This window comes from Takifugu rubripes, chromosome 12 (genome assembly GCF_901000725.2).
Source record: "Takifugu rubripes chromosome 12, fTakRub1.2, whole genome shotgun sequence".
In the NCBI taxonomy this organism is placed as follows: Eukaryota; Metazoa; Chordata; class Actinopteri; order Tetraodontiformes; family Tetraodontidae; genus Takifugu; species Takifugu rubripes.
In genome coordinates this window covers 1,710,925-1,733,314 of record NC_042296.1, presented here as the reverse complement: position 1 = coordinate 1,733,314, position 22,390 = coordinate 1,710,925, and the positions used below count along the sequence as shown (strand labels likewise).

At 47.2% G+C, this 22,390-nt stretch overlaps 1 protein-coding gene and 1 long non-coding RNA gene across 9 annotated transcripts; one reads left to right on the top strand and one right to left on the bottom strand.

Annotated features, from left to right (window-relative positions):
• Positions 1–90: 90 nt before the first annotated feature.
• On the top strand, positions 91–21,469 carry LOC105417128 (methyltransferase-like protein 24). Of its 7 annotated transcripts, none has more exons than XR_003890371.1 (11): positions 91–695; positions 8,899–9,063; positions 9,311–10,624; positions 10,716–12,427; positions 12,768–14,511; positions 14,969–17,912; positions 18,416–18,472; positions 18,940–19,035; positions 19,587–19,695; positions 19,812–20,079; positions 20,608–21,469. XR_003890371.1 is itself a non-coding variant. In XM_029845544.1 (6 exons), the coding sequence occupies exons 3-6, from the start codon at positions 18,966–18,968 to the stop codon at positions 20,911–20,913; spliced, it is 753 nt and encodes a 250-aa protein (XP_029701404.1). In that variant the 5' UTR covers positions 17,785–17,912; positions 18,416–18,472; positions 18,940–18,965; the 3' UTR covers positions 20,914–21,466. The 7 variants fall into 7 exon arrangements, 3 of the variants coding, with proteins under 3 accessions (XP_011607194.1, XP_029701404.1, XP_029701403.1); XR_003890369.1 differs by having other exon boundaries at positions 19,559–19,695; XR_003890370.1 differs by lacking the exon at positions 18,416–18,472.
• On the bottom strand, positions 4,042–17,757 carry LOC115251854 (uncharacterized). Of its 2 annotated transcripts, XR_003890373.1 has the most exons (3): positions 17,621–17,757; positions 5,058–5,217; positions 4,042–4,550 (listed from the first exon to the last, which is right to left on the bottom strand). It is a non-coding gene; the product is annotated as an uncharacterized lncRNA (long non-coding RNA). The 2 variants fall into 2 exon arrangements; XR_003890372.1 differs by lacking the exon at positions 4,042–4,550 and having other exon boundaries at positions 4,818–5,217.
• Positions 21,470–22,390: the final 921 nt, after the last annotated feature.

Below are 22,390 nucleotides of genomic sequence, written 5' to 3'. Positions count from 1 at the left end.
ATGTTCCTATCGATGCGAATGGTCCCACATTATAGGAATTTATTGTTCATTCTTGTCAGAATATGCGCACGTCGTCCTTAAGTCTAGTGTAAACTACTGTTCCCATAGTTCCAGAGGTGCGGCAAAAGGCCAGCTACGGATACCCGGATGGTTTTGACAGTCAGGCACGTTGGAGACAGGGGCGCACGAGAGACAGAGCGCTGGAATTGCAGAGGCAGAGACGCACGGACGGTTTTCGCCTCCCGCATACCGGGGAGTCCCAAACCTGTCACCGAAGCAACGCACGGGGCGCGAGCGCGCTCGTGACAGCGACGTAATTGGAGCCCAAACTGTGAAACAACATCGCCTCTTGTCATTTTCCGATTTTCCGTGCAGCTTTAGCGCTGTGGCGTTCACATCCTTGTGGGTGCGGAGAATGATGTGAGCCAGAGGAGCGGTTTTTCTGAGACGGTGGCACGCGACGGCGGGAGGAGACAACGTTAAATTTACGCGGAATGACCGTCTCCTTCCGACGCGGGGAGCCCAGATGAAGGGGAACGGCTGTCTGCTGATGGCTGCAGCAGTCCTGGCTACAGCTCCTTGACCCGGGCGGGGAGAGTGAGTGAAACACCGCCAACGACTGTCGCGAACCCCGCCAGGCACCGCGAGCAGCAGCCCCCCCCCCCCCCTCAACTCCACGCAGACTCTCTTCCACGGTAAGTGCGTGTGTGTCCACAACGGCGAATAATGTTCTTTAATTTTGTGCTGCGCACCACTGGATGCGTCCGTCTGAGTTTTTACTCGAGCCCCGCATTCCTGCTGCGGGGTCACCAGGGCTTTACCGCCGCGGGTCCGCAGCGCGTGTGGCGAGGAATTAAATTCTGATCTGCAAACACAAACACGCGTGATGTGGCTGAATCTGCAGGCGCTGGACCATGTGTAGTCCGTTGCCCACCTTATCCCTGTATATTGTGGGCAGTGCTACACTATAATATCTCCCCAGGTACCGCCACACTACTGGCACGCGCACTCTTATTATTTATTTAGTTTCCCTACCGAGTTTTTTTTAATGTTAGTTTTCCGACACAGGGTCCGCATAAATCTCATACCAGAGGTTTGGCTGCGAGCCCACGTTGATGGACAGATGTTTGATTTCCACGTAAACAGGAGCCACATGAGAGTTGAAGTGAGCATCAGCCCAGCTCCAGGGGTTTCCATCCCAGTGAGCCCCCTCCCTCCCCCCCGAGTTGTCAGGGCAGTGAGGCAGGACACAGCAGCAGCAGAACATCCTGCAGTGGCAAGAGAACCGGCGTGCTGGAGAGACACAGCGTACTGATGGTTGTGATTATCAGTTCTTGTCTCCTAGTGCTTAGGGGAGAAAAAAAAAGGGGGGGGGGTGCAGGCAAAATGGGAAAAAAAGTGCACGAGAAACTGAGGCGGAGGAGGAGAGAGAAGTCAATGTCAATGTCTGGGCAGTGACAGTTCGTTATTTAAGGGTCCCTCAGAGACGTGCACAGTCTGCCCTAGTGCAGGTTCTCTTAGTATTCACAGTGATGCTCTGACTGTCTGTCTGCTTGTCCGTCTGTCTGACAGTCTCACTCTCGGTCGCTGCTTGACGAGTGAGTTCTCTTATTGGTGGGCCCACTTGGACACAATGAATAATTTCAGCCGTCTGAATGGTGGAATGAAAAGGAAATGGCTTTACCTTGGCACGCAGCCGCTGTCTGTCAGACTTTTCTTGAGTGCATGGCCCTCTGTGTGTGCGCGTGTGTGTCTGCGCGAGACAGGGAATGTATAACAGGTTAGGCCTATTGTGCTTTCTACCTATGTGAGTGGGGCTAGTTGTCATAGCAACGGCCTTGTAGCTCCGTTGATGTTCCTCCTGTCCTCATTGACAGGGTCAATGCACCTAACACACATTGTCTCGTTTTTAAGGCTTCGCGAGTGCGTATTTGTGCGCACGTATACATCGAAGTGTTTTTCTACTAGCTTCCAGATTGTGGTAGCAAAGTGAGAACATTTTTGGAAAATGAGGACATTTTGGCTGATCCTCACAATTAAAGGACCGTTTGAGGGATAAGACGTGGTTTTAGGGTTGGGGTTAGAATGTGCGTGCGTGTGTGTTGAAAGACATGAGACCGGCCCAGTGGTGGACCTTTTGTTTATGCTGTGCATAGACACAGGCAAGTGCGAGCGTGCGAGTGGGTTACACCTGTCCGATATGACAGCTAACAGCTCCACCAGTCAGGCCTTCCCCCACTTTCTCCCTGTCAGCACAGAGGGTGCCTTAGTCCAGATGTGAAGCTCATCATGCAGCCGGCGAAGGCCTGCAAGACTGATCATTACGTCATTGCCTTCTTTTCTTTGTTTACTTGCGCTTTTAGAAGTTTAAGACGGCCCAACCTGTTGAATAATTGAATAGAGGTTTACCAGAGTGACGTTTTATCAAGTCTAAACTGGAACTGCGCACACACAAAATTCAAATTTCATGGAGCCACCAGGCAGTGTTTCACTATCTCCATATGCATCCAGACAGTGACCCTGGTGAAACCTGAAGGCCACAAAGCTTTTGATGGCTTCTAGATGTGCAGTTTACACAACACAGAGTCGTGGGAAAGTCAGCTGAAGATCACCATGGACGCACGCTGTACGTATGTTCAGAAGAAGGGGATTTACAGCAGTGTTGGGAATGAATCAGCTTACATTACTCAGCACTTGGGATTCCTCCAGAATATGAACTGATTGATTTTATTGCGCGCATTTGAAATTACTTTTTTATTATTTAGTATTTTTGCTATCTGTAATCTGCCTCTGCCACATGCAGGTAAATGTAGTTCAGTTCCCACACACAAGCAGGTGTGCCCAAACATGCGCACACACACACACACCCACACACAGAAACCATTTAGCATTAGTATAAGCAGTGTTTGTAGGTTTCCATCCATCACCTCCCACACTATACATTCATAAAATGCTGCTCCACGCAGCAGACACTGACTCAAATACTTTCCTCTTTTAACCCCTCTGCCCCCCATCACGGGGGTATCTGTTGTTCTTTCACACCCTTTCTTCATCTCTCTTGTGTCTTTTCCTGACCAATCTCCCCAACTGCCTTGTCTCCTTCAAAATAGCCCCCCCAACACTTCCCAACAGGGCTGGTTGCAGCCGGTTTTAGTCTGACAGTGGAGAGGAAGCTTCGACCTCTCACCTCTGGAGGATAGAGGGAGGGAGGAGAGGGATGATGGAGGGCAGAGGGAGGTGGAGGTGGTGGGGGTGAAACTCTGAGAGGCGAGGGAGGTGGGGGGGGGGTCAAAGAACAGGAGGGATTTGCAAAGAAAGTGGGAGAGGAGTGCTGGGGGAAGGGACAGAGACGAAAGAGCGAGAGATAGAGAGAACGGACAGAGGGGTCAGAATGGAAGGAGAGTGATAAATGAAGGTAGAGTGCAAGATGGATGGATGAGGGGGGAGAGAGAAAGAGAGCGAGAAGGAGTGTGAAGCTGCTGTGTACCTCCCTAACAAGCTGGACAGAATCAGCTCAATTATTAAAGAGAGAGATGGGGAAAACACAGATACACACACACACACAGACACAGATGCACAAAACAACAACACACACCCATCTTCTCTCACACACCTGCAAATCAACATGCTTACATACGATTCTGAGGTTCTGAACCCGCGTCTGTCACGCGTCAGGTATCACCGCGCTCTGCGAGCTGGCGACGTGTGTTAAGGCACCAAATCGCCGCGTAGATCTGCGACTTGTTAGCGATTCTCCTCAACCTCTGCAGGCGCGCACGCCACCTAATTTGACTTCACTGCCATCTCAAATATTTACCGGTGCGACTTCAGCATTATCCCATCGCCATGAGCAGAAACTCAACACCCCGGAAGCTGTGTGGGTACGGACCTGCCGCTTTCCCCTCTTTTCGGACCCCTCCGCCTTCTCATCCCTTCTTCCCATTCCCATTTCCCTTCATTCCCCCCGTTCCCTCATTCTCTGAGGAAGTGTAACACCCCCAAGGGAGGATGAGATTCACTACCTTCCAAGACAGAAAGTGTGCACCTCCCTCTCAGTGCTCCGTGATTGTTTGTACCAGGATGATTTTGTGTGCGCCTGTGTTTTTGTGAGACAGAAGACACATTTCCGGAGACAGAAAAGGAGAGGGGGCGAGGCAGGGATAAGCAAGTGAGGAATGGGTGAGAAAGTAGAATGGGGGGGGTGAGGAAGGAGAAAGAAATAATAGAGAAAAAGAGTAGTGAGAGAGGTGGTGAGATGGAGACAAAGACACGATGGTTTTGTTTCCTATTAATGGAAATCCTAATTCCATTGTGTTTCTTGTATGTGTGTGACCGTCACCTCCGGACCACAGCTCAGGTTGTTTGGCTTCGGCAGACGCTCCGGGCAGCTTGTGTGGCTGCCCGCGCTTGTTGAGTGGCCTGTTGAAACTGCGGCTGAAGAGCTGTCAGTATACCTACAGTTCCAACGCTCACAAGGCGGCCATTGTTGCTCAAACAGCCAGCAGCCTTCTCCTTGGCAACGGGTGCTGCGGCAGCGTCTCCCACAGCAACTGTGCAGCAGGAGTGTGGAGGGAGAAGTCAGAAAGTCAGGGCTGCAGCGCAGAGGCCCCCGCTCTCCAAATCACAGGCCTGAAGGTCTGAGTGTGTGTCCCGGTCCAAGCATCTGGTTTGTGTGTGCCTGTGGTTTTTGAGTGCCCCTGAGTCTAAAGCCGTCTGACTTTTTAGAGTGATTAAATACCAAAAAAAGAAAATCTGAAATGCTCATTATTTGTGCATTATTAAGTCGGCAAATAACTGATTAACCAATCATCAAATGGGTCAAATTACTCATTTTATTAATTATTTCACAATTAAGATTTAAAGGCTATAATTGTCCTTGAAAACTTTTAACTTTTAACAAAATGGTTGTTTGGGCTAAAAACGAAAATGTCAGAAAATATACTGTGAAAACATCTGCCAGTGTCTTATTTTATCCACTCAACTAAAGACACATTATTGAGATATTGTGTGTGTGTGTGTGTGTGTCTTAAGTGGCAGTATTTTTTTGCCATACCTACAATGGTAAGTGGTGGGTTTAATCTTCCCATGTTCCTGTGTTTAATCCCGTTTGTGCTCGTGTGTCTACACAGAAGTGCACGCTGTCTTGCTGTTCCCAGCTGGCATGGTTGGTCACATGACTTGACTAAGGGGCGGCCGTCAACACCGCCAGGAAGCTGCCTGCAGGAGAGGGAGAGGGAGAGGGAGAGAGAAGAGTCAGGCGAAGTTGAAGATGAGGGAGGGTTGTTGGGGACTGGGAGAAAAAAATCAGGGTGGGATGTGTGTGTGTGTGTGTGTGTGTGGGGGGGGGGGTGTTAGAGAGATGAGAAAGGGAATAGTGAGGGAAATAAATGAGGAAGGGGGAGGAATGGGGTAATAGAGTCCTCCATGTCTTAAAAATAACTCCAGCATATACAGGTTTGTGGAGAAACAGACACAGACAGTGAGACAGACACAGAGACAGTCAGATGGTGTGTGTGTGTGCGTGTGTGTGTGTCTTTTCCACAGTTTGAAGATAGTTCTCTGCTCTCCTGTGTGCATCCTTGGCTGCCCACTGCTCTGGACTGTGTGAAGTCTGTACGTTAGACGCGTCGGTCTGTCCGTCCGCCTGTCTTTTCGGTTGTCTGAACATATGGTTTACGTGCCGCTTCTCCGTTTACTTACGCACTTTGTGCGCAGTGTTTGTTGTGCGCGCGCTTGGACGCGCTGACTCTCTTGGCAAGAGACGGAGCCCGGCACGCTGATGATGGAGATCATTAGGAATTTCCTGAAGCTGGGGGGGTTCGTTCAGGAGGAAGGGATCAGGATGGGTGGGATATGAGTGGGTGAAAGAGAAGAGGTCAGTGTGAGGGGAGTGTGAGTGGGTGGTGGTGGGTTTGAGGGTCCGTGTTGTTCGACTGCTGTGGAACGCGCAAAGCTACAGCCCATCCAAGGCCAACATCGGTCACTGTTGTGGAGAGTCGCTGCGGTTTTGTGGAAGCAGCAACACTGACGCATTAGTCCTGAGCGCCTGTGGCACCTGGAACTTCCTAAAAGCCCAGCCTATAAGGACTGTGCTGAAATTGGACTTGTTGTTTTTGCGCCTGTTGGGCGACACTGCAGACGTTTCGCCTTTTAATTTGCACAGTTTGACTGTCTTAGTGAATATTAAACAGGACGCCTCTCTCCATCTTATTTCTCTACCCAGCATGTTTGTCAAGTGTATAACATCAAACTTTTAAGCATTTAAGTTGAATATTATGACTCTTATTTCCACTTTCCCCCCGGTAATTGATTGGACTCATAAATCATAGAATCTTAATTTCCTTAATTTCTTTCTCAGTGTGATGTGGACTGATGTTTGTAGGACATCATAGATGCAGTAACACGCTTCATGCGTGGCGAAAACAGCACAGTCATCATGTGGCCTTGTAGTGTTTTAGGATGGGTGTTTTTGTAAGGGATGTTTTATTGTGTACGTGTGGATTGGACATGTTAAAGCAGCAGTCTGAAGTTGTATCTGGGTTAAGGTGCTGTGGAGGTAGGAGAGGCCAGTGGTCGTTGAGCTCCCGTCTTTCAGTCTCTGCAGACCCCCCTCCCCCACCCCCTCATGGCCTCAGATACACTTTCTCCATCTCTCTATCTCTTTTTTTCACTCTGTTCCCCCCCTCTTCTTATCTGTCTAAACCTCTCTATGGAGCATCCCCCGCCTCCCCTCACCACCTCACTCTCTCACTACAGTACCTCCCTCTCCCCTCCATGTCCCCTACATTACACCCCCCCCACCACCACCACCATGCTGTTTCAGTGCTGCTGCCTGTCTCTTAGCAACAACTGCACACCCGCTAGAGCTCAGTGAGTGCTTTTACAAACACACCCAGGAAGACACACTTCTATTCATGCACACGCGCAGGCACACATTCACACGCATACTAACGCATCCACACTCTTACATGCACAGGGTCTAGTTCCTCATAGAGGGTTGCTGTTGGTAGCCCTCTGAGAGATGGATGGGGACAGAAGAGATATAGTCCACAGTTGCCAGAATAATTGTTCCTATGCACATCTGTCCAAACTAAAAAAATAAAAGACACGTTCCTCTGTCTCATTTGCTACCGGCATGCGGGCATGTTGTATTGTTGCCTTTCCTGTGAGCACACAGACGGCAGCCCCGAAAACTTGTCTAGATTCAACAGATCATCCCGTCGGACCGGCGATCACCACGGGCTGTTTTCACAAAGACAATACGACGCCCCTCTTTCAAAGCCTCTGGGCCATTCATAGTAAAATGCACCAAAATGCATTTTGACTCCAGCTATATTGGAATGGCAGCTGATGGATGGGCTGTTTGCTTAGACAATGAATCTTAGCGGAAGCATTTGATTGGCTGGCATGTAAGCCTTGTCAGAATGCCCCCCCACAGAGCACAGTAGCAGGATATTTGCACATGTGTCTTTGTTTTGTGCATGGCTGTATGTGTGCGTGTGTCACATGCATGTCTTTAAGTCCAAATCAGTGTGTGAGTGTGTGGGAGGATAAAGCTGTAAGGGTATGTTTGAATGTGCTTTTGTGTACTGGTATGTGTTGATGTGTTGCTCTGCGCATGTGTCTGCGTGCATGAGAGAGAAAGGATAGAAATTTGTGTGTTTGTGTGTGTACTGTGCATAAATGTGCGTTCACATGCGCACATGTTTAATTAAAGCATGTGTTATTCTCCTTCTCTCACATGCCGGTCAGACACAGCTTTAATTAATGAATGCTGTTAATTAAAGGAAAAGGGAAAGTGAGAAGGAGAGTGAGAGAGGCAGAGGCAGAGGGAGGGCAGCTAACAGCTAAGGAAAGCATGTACTGTGCACGTTTGTGTGTGTCTGTGTGTATCTCTATAGATGTTGAGCTTTGTCTGCTTCTTGTCAAGCTAAAGCTATAACAAAAATCCTACCGCTCTTTTCCTTCTTTTACGATTTCCCTTTTTTAATCCGCCCATCTTTCCACTTGCCTTACTAAATTATTTTGCCCATTTTCTCGACTTCTGACTACCCTTTCCTCATACCTTCTCACCCTCAATCTCGTGCGTTTCACTTCCTCCCTCCGCTGTCCTTTTCCCTCCCTCTTAATCATAGCCATATGTTTGGAAGTACAGCAGGGAAGTTTGCAAATGGAGAGGGTTATGCATTTGCAGACTTGTGCGAGGTTGGAGCGAGTCTTGAATATGCATGCTTGTAGTTTGTTTGACGGTGCACACATGGAGTTTAAGAGCACATTATCCACTTCTTAACAGACTGCTCTGACTCTTCAGTGCTGGGGCTGTTCTAATCCCTCCATCATACTTGTCTTTCTCTCAGATTCTCTCCATCCTCTTATCATCTTTGCTAATAATCACCTCTCTGCTTCCCCCTGGTGGCTGCGATTATTTAGGCATCATTATTATCGTTGCACCCTTCCAGAGCTTTCTAATTTATTTCAGTATGGTAGTTAGTTTCAGTGTATGTGTAGTGTCTAGACATGAGTTTTATTTGCCTGCTATGATTTATAATTCATCCACTCTCACATCTTGGTAGACATATCATTATGAAAATCCGGTTGAATGGATCGGTTAACACTTTTTGGCATCTCCTAAAATCTACATTCCTCTTTTCCATTAGTTGAATTTCGGAAATCAGTTATATTTCAAAATTAATTGCAATTTGGTATGAAATGGTGCGACCATCTCCAGAATACTAATTCAAGTCTGGTCTGGCGTGCGCTGTGACATAATGTACTAATCATTTATTATCTTTTGCTTTCTACTCCACCCTTCTCCATGCTCCTATCTCTGTCTCGTACCTCCTACAACTCTCAAATCCCTTCCTGTCTATATGTCTGTCTCTCTATCGCTCCCTCTAGCAACCATGGGCAAAAGACAGAAGCAGAGGCGAGGGAGAGAGAAGTATGCAAGCGCTCCACTGCAGTATTGATGACCCAATGAGCCCCTGCAGAACAGAGTCAGTCAGGCAGACAGAGTGAAGATCAACTTGGAATCAAAATCAAAACCAACCCATATACCATTCGGTAAGTAACAGCCCATTGAGAAGGATATGAATAGCAAATCTAATCTGAATATTGTAATTCTGTTGCGGTGTTGTTAGCAGACTGGACTGAAATGCTTAAGTACATGGCTTAATGCCAAATAGGTTGACAACGCAACAAAACTGCGGCTGCAATTTTATAACAGTTTACAAAGTAAGAATTGTATATTGTAAATCTCAAACAAGATTTGTATATTTTGATCAGAATTACTTTTTATGTCTGTCTCCAGGTCCTGGATTTTGTTTCTCTTGCCTGCTGTTAAAGGAAGAGAGCAGCCGGGAGGTTTTTCATCCATACAGCGCAAAGCATCACCCTCATTTCCTTGTGTAGCACCATCTATAATATCCACTGAATGAGTGGCTTTTCAGAACACATACATTCAGGCCAAACTGGGGCCCCAGTGGGCTGTGGGGGGAATCAGGCAAACAGAAATGCATGTGTTGCAGGGTTGGAGGGACTAACGGCGGCTGACCTCTGGACCACGGAGCTCAGGCTCCAGGAAGGGTCGCAGGAGCCTTCTAAGGACATTCTTGCACTGGTTACTTCTGACCACTTTCCCCCCTCCTCTAATTCTCCCCTGGCTAATGGCCTCCATTTACAGAGGAGGCTGGTGCCCAGTAACTGCCGCCGCAGGCAAACAGAGACTCATGGTGCTGCCGATGGGCATACATTTTTACAGACAATTAGAAACATGCAAACACATCCAGAATCAGAGTCTCGTGCACAGGCTATTTCACAATTAGGGACAGATAATTGTGGACACATCGATATCAATCCACAAGCAGCTTCTGTAACACCAGGCAGCTCCAATTCAATCTTCACAGAGGCCATACACGGAAATTCACCTCAACACTCGCCTTTGGCCCCTGGCAGTCATCAGATGGCAGCTCCGCGCTCAGAAACAGACTTGCCCTCAACCTTCTGTTCGCTCACTGTTGATCAAACCCCCAACCCAGCCTCCCCTCCTCTTCCTGTGGAAGCAGAGAAGAAATATGCACTGCGCAGCTCTGGGCGTCCCCGCTTTCCCTGTCACGTGCGCAAGTCATCCCGTCTGCGACGAGGTCTGGACAATGGAGAGAAGAGGTTGGAGAAGGACAGGGGAGGAGAGGAGGAAGACAAAGTATTGGAGGAGAAGATCTGGGGGGTTAAGGAAGAGGAGGTGGCTTTTGTCAGTAAGAAAGAACAGCCGTCATCTATTGAAGCTGTTCTTCCCATCGCCCCTTCTCCGACTGAAATCACTCTTGCTCTCACTGTACCCAAACCTGTTCCAAAAGCTGTGACTAAAACCGGGCCCAGAATTGGACATAGACCTGGGCCTAAATCTAGATCTAGGCCCGCGCTGAAATCTGTCCACAAAGCAGCACCTAAAAGTGTCATGAGGAAGCGTCAGGCAGCCCAGGCCCTGGCTCACCGCGCTGCCCCTCAACTTTCTTTTTCGAACACATCTACCATCACTGCAGCTCTACTAAATGTGAGGCAAGAACCTTTTGCAGAATTAGAGACACCGTCGTCTAGCAGTCAGAGGCGTGGACGATTTGTGGGTGTAAGTTGACACAATTAAAAAGAACTGTACTTGTACTTCGCATACCACACAATAGGGGCTTTGGTTTCATGTCTGTCTCTCTGGTCCACAGGTGAGGAAGATTGTTGTCAAGGTGGCCCGCATACCAGTTAGTCTAAGCCGCCGTCAGAAGAGCTACAAGATTTCTAATTTGGAAACAATTACAGGACAAGAGAGAGGCCCTGATGGTGGGCTTGAGGGTGCAGAGGGAGTTAAAGAGCCGACCGCACTTCTCCGCATGAAGAACAATGGAAAGAGTGTCATGGTCATGTTCCCTCCTGGGGAACTACCAGTTATTCTTAAACGCAGGCGTGGACGACCACCTAAACAGCCTCTGCCTGGAATACCGGGGGAGCCTCAGAATGCTGGTAATGTTGGTGGGAATGGGGACGCTGCCAAGAAGCCCCAGAGGCGACGTCGGACTAAACTCCCCTCCCCTTATCCATCCTATGTGAATGATACGAATGATGTAAAAACAGAGTATGGGGATGTTCTGTCCAAACTGGCCTTTTTAAATCGCCAGCCTCTGGCTACTGGACGCTGCTCCCCACCGCGCTGCTGGACTCCCAGTGAACCAGACAGCTTTCATACGGAGTTGGAAAATCCCGGAATATCCACGCTGCTTCATCGGCTCACTGGTTTTAGACGCCCACGGGGTGGCAGAGGAGGCGGCGCTGGAAGAGGTGGAGGAATATCAAGGGGGATTGGTGATATGCGCAACCGGAGCACCTTCAGTGACTTCTTTGAATCAATTGGAAAAAAGCGCAAACCAAGTCTCCTTTCTGAGCACGGACTACCCAGGAAAAGGGGAAAGGGTGTAGGTGGGGTTGGCAGAGGAGGAGGAATCATAGGAACAGAGCCTGGGGAAAAAGTCAGAAAGAAGCGTGTCAGAAAAAATGGTGCCTATAAAGGGGACGGAATGCCCATTGGACAAGACTGGCCCAATGGGGCAGGCAGCTGGGGCGAGGAGATGGAAATAAGTAAAGAGAAATGTTTTAGTGGATATCAACTCTGTGGGTCTCCAAGGGGGAGCTTTTCCTCATGTGAACTTGGACGAGGAGGTGCCTACAGTAACCCTGGCGCCATCAGACTGGTTGGACCTGGCGGGGAGGACGCACAGGGATTGTTTGCTGGATATTTCCGGTCACTCCTTGATTCAGACGATTCATCTGACCTATTGGACATGTCTTCTCCGCGGTCAGATCCACGCAAACCTCCTTCAACCATTGGTTATGAGCCATCAAGTCCAGCTGCCAGGCACAGCTGGTCACCTGCATTCCCAAAATGGAGCAACAAGGTTGCGAGTGCTAGTCTGGATTGTTCTGGCCAGCTGGATGGCTCTTCAGCAAGGCCTTCATTCAGCTACGGGAACCCTCCTCAATCATCACCTGCTACTTCATCTTATCCCAAAACTACTCCTCCAACACTTTCACATTCTCCTAGTTCCTCCCACCCAACGTCCTACGGTCCCTATTGCTCCTCTTATTCCTCCTCTTCTCCTGCAGTACCGCAGAGATCCTCTGATTGCAGCTTTGCCTATGGATCAGGACCCAGCAGCGGCAAGGGCGCCGCCGTTGGTCATATGGGTTTCTCTAGTTATCAGACAGCATTCAAGCGAGGCTACAGTGGATTTGCTGCAGTTGGTCATTCCTCTATGGCGAGGGGAGAGTCTCCAGGAGCGACATCAGCAGGAGGAGGGTTCATGTCTGTAACTAAAAGTAACCCCTTCATCTCTTCAACTTCAGATGCTTATAAACACTATAACGCCAGTCAGTGGAGCTGCAGGTAAATCCTATTTTTGGCAGCATTTTACTGAAAATGTATTCAATATTTTCTTAAGCATCAAAAGGGTAAAGCTACAAATCACTGATTGTTCATTTCTTTGCAACAGTAACCACTTTGAATGTGTCCATTTTGTTTGTCAGTGTCACACATAATTCATCCACTATTTATGTGTGAAAAACATTCATACATTGTATTTCTTTTGGAAAAGCAAGGGTAAAAACATGGTATTACAACTTTCTCCATTTTCTGCCATTATTATTATTATTTAATTAATATGATGCTGAGCATTATTTGTGTATTTAAGTTTTAATGTTGGTTATTTCCTCCATTTCTTTTTTAGACAAGGATTTGGTGGGTGGCCCACAGATAGCTTTGGGCACCAGTACCACGGCTACGGTGAACATGGCTCTAATGAGTCAAAAGATATCTTGGACATCTCTAACTACACCCCCCAGAAGGCCAAACGACAACCTTTTCCTGAAAGTCTATCAGAATCCTCTTCTGATTCTATACATCTTGGCTCTACTGCCACCACTGGTGGACCTAGTTTGACAGGAGGTACCTACAAGCAGAATGAGGACATACCTGTCGGAGGAGAAGGTGGCCAGTCAAGTCTGTCTAGCTTGGAGAAGTTGATGATGGATTGGCACGACAGTGCTTCGGCACCCTCTTATAACTGGAGCCAAAATGTCTTGTTCCAGAGTGGGGGATCCGCAAAACCTGGCCGTGGTCGCAGGAAACGGATTGAACCACAATCTGAAAAGGAAGGGAGCTCCAACTTACTGTCTGATTCCCCATCCAGTCCTTCCCCAACACCTACTCCTGGAGCTAAGCGTGGAGGGATGGGAGGTAGGGGCCGTGGGTCCAGGGGAGGGAGGGGAGGTTTGTCTCCATGTCAGAGAGAGCGACTGTCAGCCGCCAAAGGCAGGGGCAAGGCTGTCTCTGCATCTGGACTAGGAGGAGCAGCATCTGCTGGAGGTCCAGAAGGGTCTGGGCCATTCCAGGATGGGTTGGACTATTTCAGCGGAGACAGTAGTAGCCTCTCTCCCCTGGCCACTCCCAACCCTGCACCACCATCTAACTACCTCCAGGAGCCCTGTGAGTACCTTTCCCCTTATTCCGCCCACCCATCCACCCCTTCATCTGAAGAGCGATATCCAGCCTTATATCCTGGCGAGTCCTCCTCTTCCCTCTCTCCCAGTGTCTCTTCACCCCCTTACCCTCCCAAGCCCACTCCTCCTCCACCCCAGTCCTACCATCCAGTCCCGTCCAAGGCTTTCTCCCCTTCCTGTTCTCCCTCGCCACGGTTAACACCCCACTGTGGGACTTCCCTGAGTCCTCCGCATCGCCCCCCTCCAAAAGACCAACAGTTCCTTCAGTATGATTCTCCCAACTACTGCAGCTCCCCCTACTGGTATGGACAGACATCCCATAGCAGCAGTCCCAGCCCCCATTCACACAGCACTCACGCAACCACGGTCTTGCAGCCGCAGAATAACCCACACGCCAGTCCTCATGGAACTACACATGGTAATCCTCTCAATAGCCCAAATGCAAACGCACACAGCCATATGACCCCGAGCCTTCATGATACTCATCAGCAAAACACACATCCCAACCTGAGCTCTCACAACAACACGCTTTCCATCTCACAACTCCAGAGCAACCCACTCTCCCACTCGACCCCTCACACCAGCAGCCAGCCTCACCACAACACACACCCCAACCCTCACCTCTCCTCCCATACGCAGTCACACCCAAGCCCCAGCCTCCACTCCCACTCGACGCCTGTGCTTTACGAGGAGTGCACCCCGTCGTCAACCTTGCTCCAACACAAGCGGGAATTAACACCGCACGCTATGACCACAGGCCATCGCCAGGGCGCCTTGCCTCACTCGCCATACCCCAAACCTTCCCTGGACTCCTCGCCCCATCAGGAGGACACTAGCAGTTACTCCCACCAAACCTATCAGGGTATAGGACACCGCTACCCTTCACAATCATCTCAGGGAGTTGGTGTATTGTGCCAGCTCCTGGACCCAGCCAGTGATGACAGCTTCAGCGTTACCAGCCTGTAACAGCAGGTGAGCTTGTTGAACTTTGACACAGGCAGGAAGCTGCAGCAGCATTAGTCTGAATGTAAATTTTAAAAGGGGTGTTTGGTTAAATTGTATAATTCAAGCTTAAAGTCCTTCTCATTTGACTTTTAAAAGGATGCTGCATGGACAATGTTAGGGTTTTGCAATATTGGCAAATTTCTCCACGTAATTAGTGACGGAAGATGTGATTACTAATTATATAGCTCTTTTAGGGGTCTCCAGGTCAAGTTGGGCATATTCATTAGCCAACTGGGTGTGTTACTTTTGTCTCAAACCCATTAGAACCCCTCAAAATCTCCTTCGTACAAATGTGAATCCATAAATTCAGACTACAGCAGTGATTACGCTAAGTAGTTAAGGTGTCACTCACTGTGCAGTCCAATTTGTATCAGTCCCACATTACAGTATCTCTCTTCTTCTTGCTCCTTCTGTTTTCTTTCAGGTGCATTCAATTCAAGCTTTTGCAAATTTGCAGACATTTTTTGGTAAGACGACTTTTTGTGAGACTGTGAAACGAAGGGTGAGAATTTAGCTGCCGGTTTTGGACAGTAAAGCTTTAATTCTCCAGCACTGACAATCAAGATCAAATGCAGTTTTACGCCCAAGCATGCATGCAAGCACGCACGCACAGACACACACTAACACAGGCATGTGCAGATTATTGTACTACCTACACATGAATGCAAACTCATACACGTGTACCCTCTGACATCCTGTGCTGGAAAGAGGGAACAGTCAAGAGGAGCTGACATCTAAATACCAGACACTGAAGGACAGAGGCAACCCTTTTTCTGACTATTTTAGGTCGTACTCAGACTTCTAGTTTCTCAGAAGTCAGCTTCTAAACGCACCCAGTCTTGTACATCCGCAATGTGGAAAAGCTAAAATCACTCTGCTCTCTCTCTCTCGCGCTCTCTTTCGGTGTTGTTTCTCTGTTCTCCTCTCTTCTGCTAAACCAGCAACTCTGGTCTGCACTTGACTAATACAAACCCCGCATTTTTGTTTTGTGTCCTAAACGCATCTGAGCCTAAGTCAACTTTTTAAATGCTATGAGCCTAGCGAGCGCCCTGTGCTGTGCACTCCACACATTGTGTACCATAAGAGAAATGCCGACTAAAACCAGTTTCAGCTCTTGAAACACCAGCATCTGTACATATGAGTCCAGCTCAAAGCTAGGAACCCCCCCCACTCCGAAAAGTCTGACATCAACATGCTCTCCAGCGTTGCTGCTGTGGTGTCTCTGCTCTGGGGGGAGATAACTGCAGCATGGAGACCCAACATCCTGTGTTTTGCTGTTTTAACTACAAGGGAAAGAGACATCACACAACTGCCCCAAAGTGAACATCGTTTTCTGTGTGTGAGTGTGAGAACATTCTGATCGCGTGACTTCTGGAACACAGCAACATATTTTTATGTCTGCATTTATGTACGACTGTGTGTCTGTGTGTGTGCGTGCCTGTGGGGTCAAACGGAGTGAATCCCCAGATACCAGTGTATTGGTGGGGCCTCATTCTTTCTTTCACTCTCTCCCTTTTTTCTGTGGTTTCTGTGTTGTTTAGTGGTTTTGTGATGACAAAAATGTATATCTGTCTGTTACATATCATGTATGTATCTGAGGTGCAAAATATTTAAATACACATTCTGTTCTTGCCATTGGTAAACTTGTATGTAGCATACTGGTTTTTTTTAAGGAGTGTGTGTGCAAGAGCGTGCGCGTCTGTGTGTTTAAGAGCCTCCAAGAGTATTGGGCTTTGCCCAGGCTGTCTGGGACTGTGAGCACGAGTTCAGTCAAGGACACAATTCGACAGGGAGTGAAAGGGAGGGGAGGAGAGGAATGGATGGTTGGGAGTGGAGGATTGTGTTGGAGGGGAAGGAAAGCGACCAGACTGAGGAAATCAGAAAAGAGTGCCATGGAGGTTTTAGATACTGAAACAAAAAGCACAGAAATGCATTGGATCCAGAAATTCCTCTTCTAAATAAGGAAATGGGCTGAAGGGTGATGATGGAACCAGTGGCAGAGAGGGCTCACTCTCATTTCATATCCTCGCTTGCACATATGGAGCTTAAACACAGATGTGTGCTTGTCAGGGAGTTAAAAAAAAAGAAAAGAAAAGAAAAGAAAACAGATGGGGGGAGTTTACTGGCTGTCTACTGCGTGCAGTTTGGCAATAGGCTGACTAAATAGACTGCAACATGTCTGGAGGAATTGTGTTTGCGCTGACATTCCGCTGTATTGTGGAACAGGACACACACACACTGTCAACACCACTACAAGGGGGGGGGGGGGCGTACGACATCTCTGTCTTCAGACATTTATTTTTATATTTATCCAACAATGTCTTTTTATTAGACTATTTCTCTTCCCATCATGCACCAGTGTACAACAGTTACATTCATTGGTTCAGGACAGCGTAGATTATAAAATCTGCTGTGCACCTGAAAATCTCCGTCAGTTTCTTTACATTAATACATCAAGAACCATTTTGATGTAAAAACAAACAAACCAGCAACCACTAAATGCACAATAGGCTTTAAATGTTCAAGAAAAATATTCAAAAGTGAGAGTAATATCAAAGCAACGGAAAATTCAGGACAGGCAATAATGATAATGGGTTTTAATTAATTATAATTGTTACTTTTAATAGTGGCCTATGTTGATGTAGGGTAGACTAGTGTGTTTTCCTTTAGCAAGTCACCATATTATCAGGTTAATATTTAAGTTTCATTTTCGGTGTATTTGGTGCACACAACACTTATATTGATATACTTATATACGTATATTGATCTAATAACTGATAAATCTAAAACAAAAGGTTATATTTATGGCTTCCTGACGTACACATTTGATGTGTTACGCGTTTCTATTAACATAAAAAAGAGATCATATAAGGCCACCATCGGACAGAGGAATGTGCTTCGTCATCACTGAATTCTCCCCGGGGGTAGAAAGAAACACTCAAGGGGTCAGAGAGGAAAGGGGAGGAGGGCTTTTCTCAGCTGGACTTTCTTCCGTGCCAAGCAACAAAAGTCCGGTCTCGGCGGGTTTTAGGAGATGTAGGCGACACCGGTGCCCCCACGGAGGAGGCATGCGTACCTGTGCGCGGTGGTGGCGCCGCGATGCTCTCCCGCTCCGCTCCTTGGTGCTCCTGGTCCCGCCGTTTCTCCTCACGCTCCAGCTCCTTGTCATCGGGCCGCGCTTACCTCGGACTTCAAGGCCGGGTTCGGAAGGACGGGAGGGCGCCATCGCCTTTTCCGTTATTAACATCGACCCGGGGAGAAACGTACGCCATTGGAAACCAACGAGCCGCCGACCTCTTATAGAGGCGGTGGAGGGGCACGCGGTGGCACGAGCCTACGAGGACGAGAACGAGATGCTCTCGCGCAAGGTAAACCGGAACATGAAAAAACTTGTTTTTGAGTTTTTCTTTAACCTTAGAAGTGATATTTAACATTATCCAAAGGATTTTTATGCTGTTCTACTGGTTAAAAAAAGCCACAAACAAACACTTCCTCTATACCCTCACATGTTTATTTATCAGACTGTTTCTCTGGATTGTGGGGAGCCTAGATTTTAAACTTGTTTCCTCTTGGGTAACACTTTAACAAGTGCCCTCTAAAGTTAAGTCAAAACTTACTAAATCTACAGTGGAAAGTCTGATAAAGAATGTATAAATCCTGTTTTTTTTGCTGTCCAGTGTATCAATGTACTCAGTATATTTACTATTTAACTTTAGGATTTGTTCCGAATCTAAGTGTATCTATACAGTACTTTCCCAATACAACCTTAAATTTGGTGTGGCTGAATCTTTAAGGTGTATAATCAAATCTAACCTTTCAGCTTTGTTCATTGTGCTGGCTCAGTGTTGAGCTGCTCTGTAAATTATTACAGACATGGAACAGGTGAGGTCAGGAGAGGAGCGCTGCACAGAACCCACATCAGAGACAGGTGACAGCTGTTCTGTCTTTGCTCTTCAGTTCCAGAAAGCTTCACCCTTCACCTGTGCTCATGGCGTGGGCGCATTGTTTCTCTCCTTACCCTCCCCACCGCTCACTCTTTTTTCCCCATTCTTTTTCTCACACTGTCTCTCTTTCGGCCCAAGGCTAAATTCTCTGACTCATTTTTGTGAATCATCACCCCCACCCCGACAGGGTTGCCATGGTGACCATAGTGTTCAGAGCTGGGTGGGGGTTTGCTTTGAGAGAGCATGTGTTGGTTACAGTGCCTTGGGCAAATTAGGACTGAGGTCAGTGCCTGTGACCTCACTACTTATCACTCATACCTGGGGCAGGAGATGGACAGTACCCCACATACGTCTCATTCCTATATATGATTCAGACGCCACAGAATTATCCATAGATCGGTGTTTGTTCTTTATACTTTTGGTATTCTTACAATAATACGTATGCTTTCAGACAGTTAAGGCATTGAAGGTGATGCCATGGGCTGCGGACAAGCCGTCTTTCTCAGCAGAGCTCTCTCGTATCCTCGCCTACATCACCAGACCACAGGTATGATGACCCAAGACACCACTCAAAACTATCATTTAAGAACAAACTGTTGTGATTCTGTCAACATAAAAACAAATTATTGTCTGCATTTTTGGTGTAATATCTGAATCTATCACTGTGCAATTTTAAACAATACCTTATATATGTGGTACGTTATTGTCGTAAGTCTGACTATATATGACCTGTGCAAAATAATACAGACGTATAGTGACAAAAAGATAAACAATTACAAACTCTGCAAAGTTCTAAAATGCAAGAATCCGTACACTGCCGCTACAAGGAAACACAGGGTTAAAGTTTAAATTAAAGTTTCCTCTTTCCAACAAAAAGCAAATAACTTGAAGAAAAGAATTAAATGTAAGAGGAAATTGTAACAGCAACTGAGATCAGGACAGGGATGTTTTGCCATTTCCTAACAACACAAGTGTAACACCACATTTCACAATTGGGCATGGGAAATAGTCTCTTCCTAGACCCAAAGGATCTTGTGTGATCACTCCTGTCATATTCTCTCTACCTCCAGCTAAACTGCTCCAGGGTTTTGTCTCCAGGTCAGGCTCAGGCGTCACAGCCCCCTTCCAACCCTCCCCACTGGCTGTTGTGTGCCGAGGACTGGCTCTTTCTAGTTGAAAATAGGCCGTGTGTTGCATACTCCTTTAGGTGTGTCTCTGATATTGTCCCTGCCTCTCATTGTCTTATTACCACTGACGGAAACAATGCAATGCATATTTAATCATGTGTGCAATAATCTGTAAACCCCTTCTCTCTATTAATAGCATGGATAGAGGAGATGCCGAGTTTCTCAGGACAGTGTCCTTGCTGGAATGCGAAGTCCACAGGTTTGATCCCAGCAACTCCAATGCATCTGGTGGTCACCCTGGCAACAGTTTGGCCAGTAACCATGGTGATGGAGGCGCGGTCAGCAGGCACAAGACGTGGTTAGAGTGGCGTGCTCCAAAGAATCGCAGGCACAGGAAGCGAAGCACCATGGACGGCATTTCTCAAACGCTGGCAGACATCATAGCAGCTCTGGGACATCGCACAGTAAGACACACAGACATTTGGAGAAACGGCGCCAAGCTAACATACCTTTGAGTCTTTTTGACCCAACATACCCGGGAAGCTCTCCTACTTGTATGTTCCCATAGCAACAGGGCTCTGCGCCATCCCTGGCTGCCATGGCAACAGTTTAAGTGTGTGAATCACACATGGGCTGAGTTGCATCCTGCAACCACAAGAGGGAACTACTGTGCATTCCAAAAGTTTGTGACGCTTATAGAAAGTATATTGAACCTCTGGTGATGAGGAGTTATTGTTTATATAGTGATCCTCACTCCTGTTGGAGGCAGGAGGATGGTGCGTAGAAGGTACTGTCACCTGAGAGTAGCCAGGGCTCTGTATGTGGAGATTTCTCTATATGTTATTACTGTAGAAAAAGAGCCAGTGTCTCGCTCATTTATGCTCGGTATTTAGATTCAGATGTAACAGTAATGGAGTTGGTATGAATAAATGTTAATGAACAACAGTGAGGCCACTATGGACAAACAGATTTGTGTTTTCTTATCGTTTCAGGTTGACTTCCTATACGTAGACTTGCTCAGTGCCGAATGGCGGGTTTTCCAGAACTGGATAGAATCTGGAACTCTGCAGAGCGTTCATCATCTGGTTGCCACGATCCACCTGCAGTGGGCAGGATTTGAGGTGGGCGGAACCGATGAGGAAGTGCTCCGCTATTGGTTTAGTGTTTTACAGGGTCTCCAAGCTTCTGGACTCAAGCTGGTCCACAGCTCAGCAGGAGAGGGTCACAACGTCCTAAAACGGACAACAGCGACTGCTCACAGCTCCTACACGCTCAGCTGGGTCAACACAAGGCGCTGAGCGGAAGCAGGTGCATGTATAGAACACACCATTGTGGATAACCTCAAAGAAGTTCGGCTGGGTTCAACCTCACAAGCCTTCCAGTGATTTGGTGGGCTTTTCTTTTATTTCGGGCAGGTTCCTTTTATAACAAGGCGTCTCCCTCTAGTGGAGATGAGAGGATCTGTCTTTTTATGACTTAAAACTGAGCTCATTCATTTATACAATCTGCCCTGAAGCTTGGAAAACTCACAGAAAGGCAGCGAGAATTATTTTGCTACTCTTTAGGGACTGCAAAGACGGCTATAGGAAGAATGCATTGCATAAGTTAGCCGTTCCTTTTTACCTTTAAAACCCTTTACCTTTTCAGTGTTTTACCACTCCTGCTGTGTTGTTGTTTCCAGTCAATTAGCATCTTATTTATTGTATGTTTAGTCATATTTACAGGCCTTTGACTGCTTCTATGTGCAATCATTTTTTATAATAAAGTGAAGCAAATTCTGTTAAGGCCACTGCCGTCTGCCTGCTGTAATAAAACATGTTTTCATCCAATTGATGCTTTAAAACCTTTAAACATTTCGTCTTGAAGTTTCAGTTGATATTCTAAAATAATGTTTTGCATATACGTCTCATCTCATCGCGTCTTCTTGATGAGATGAGATTAGATTTGTCCCTTCCGGGGCCACAGGGAGGGCGCACATATGGGCGAAGACAGGGAACATCCTTAGATGGGCTGTCAGTCCATCGCAAGTTCCTATGTGAGCAATTGTGGGTTTGGTACATTGCTCAAGGGCACCTCGGCAGTCCTCTGAAGGTGTTCTGACACCATCCCCTACTACCAGAGCACCTTCCGTGTTTTGTCTGCACTGGGGCCCAAGCCCTACAGCATATGTACTTTTGTTGTTGCATTTTTTGGATTTTGTTTAGAGTTACTTGGCAATAAATGTGATTCTGATTAAGGAGCTGAACAAGCCAACAAAAACAATCAGTTTTAAAATACAATGATGGAAGTGAGGAGATTCAGAGACTGACTGGGGTCTACTTGAACAAAGCATTAAATGAAAATGGTTCTACCTCTTAATAGGAGCTGTTAAAGTAAGAAATTGCCAAACATCTTAAAAAGTAGAAGCAGAATAAAATTACATTATTCTTAAATTTCCCCACAAAATTTAAAATCTTTCTCTTAACATTCAGGGCCTCCTTCGGGCCTCCTTTTACAATGCTCTATTTGCAAAGAGCTGTTGGCGAATGGCCCTTTTAGACGCTGAAAACTGGGCGTCGTAACTCTAAGCCCCCAGTCCGGGGGCCCAGCCTGTTGAGGCTTTCCTATGGGAACTGCAGTCAAAGAAAAAAAATCATATAGAGAGCAATGATGGGAGAAAGTCTTATAGGAGTGGCAATATGTTCCAAAACTACGGAAAAATACGTTAACAGGTCATGCTGAATTCATGGAATTCACAATTTCCATGTTTTTGTATTGATGTTAGTGCAGGATTAC

Excerpts from the sequence above, each read along its gene's own strand:
- LOC105417128 (XM_029845543.1), top strand. The coding sequence starts at position 18,961 with ATGCCATGGGCTGCGGACAAGCCGTCTTTCTCAGCAGAGCTCTCTCGT. Across the intron at positions 19,036-19,558 it reads CCTACATCACCAGACCACAG|CTAAACTGCTCCAGGGTTTT; the intron begins GTATGATGACCC and ends CTCTACCTCCAG. Across the intron at positions 20,080-20,607 it reads CAGCTCTGGGACATCGCACA|GTTGACTTCCTATACGTAGA; the intron begins GTAAGACACACA and ends TTATCGTTTCAG.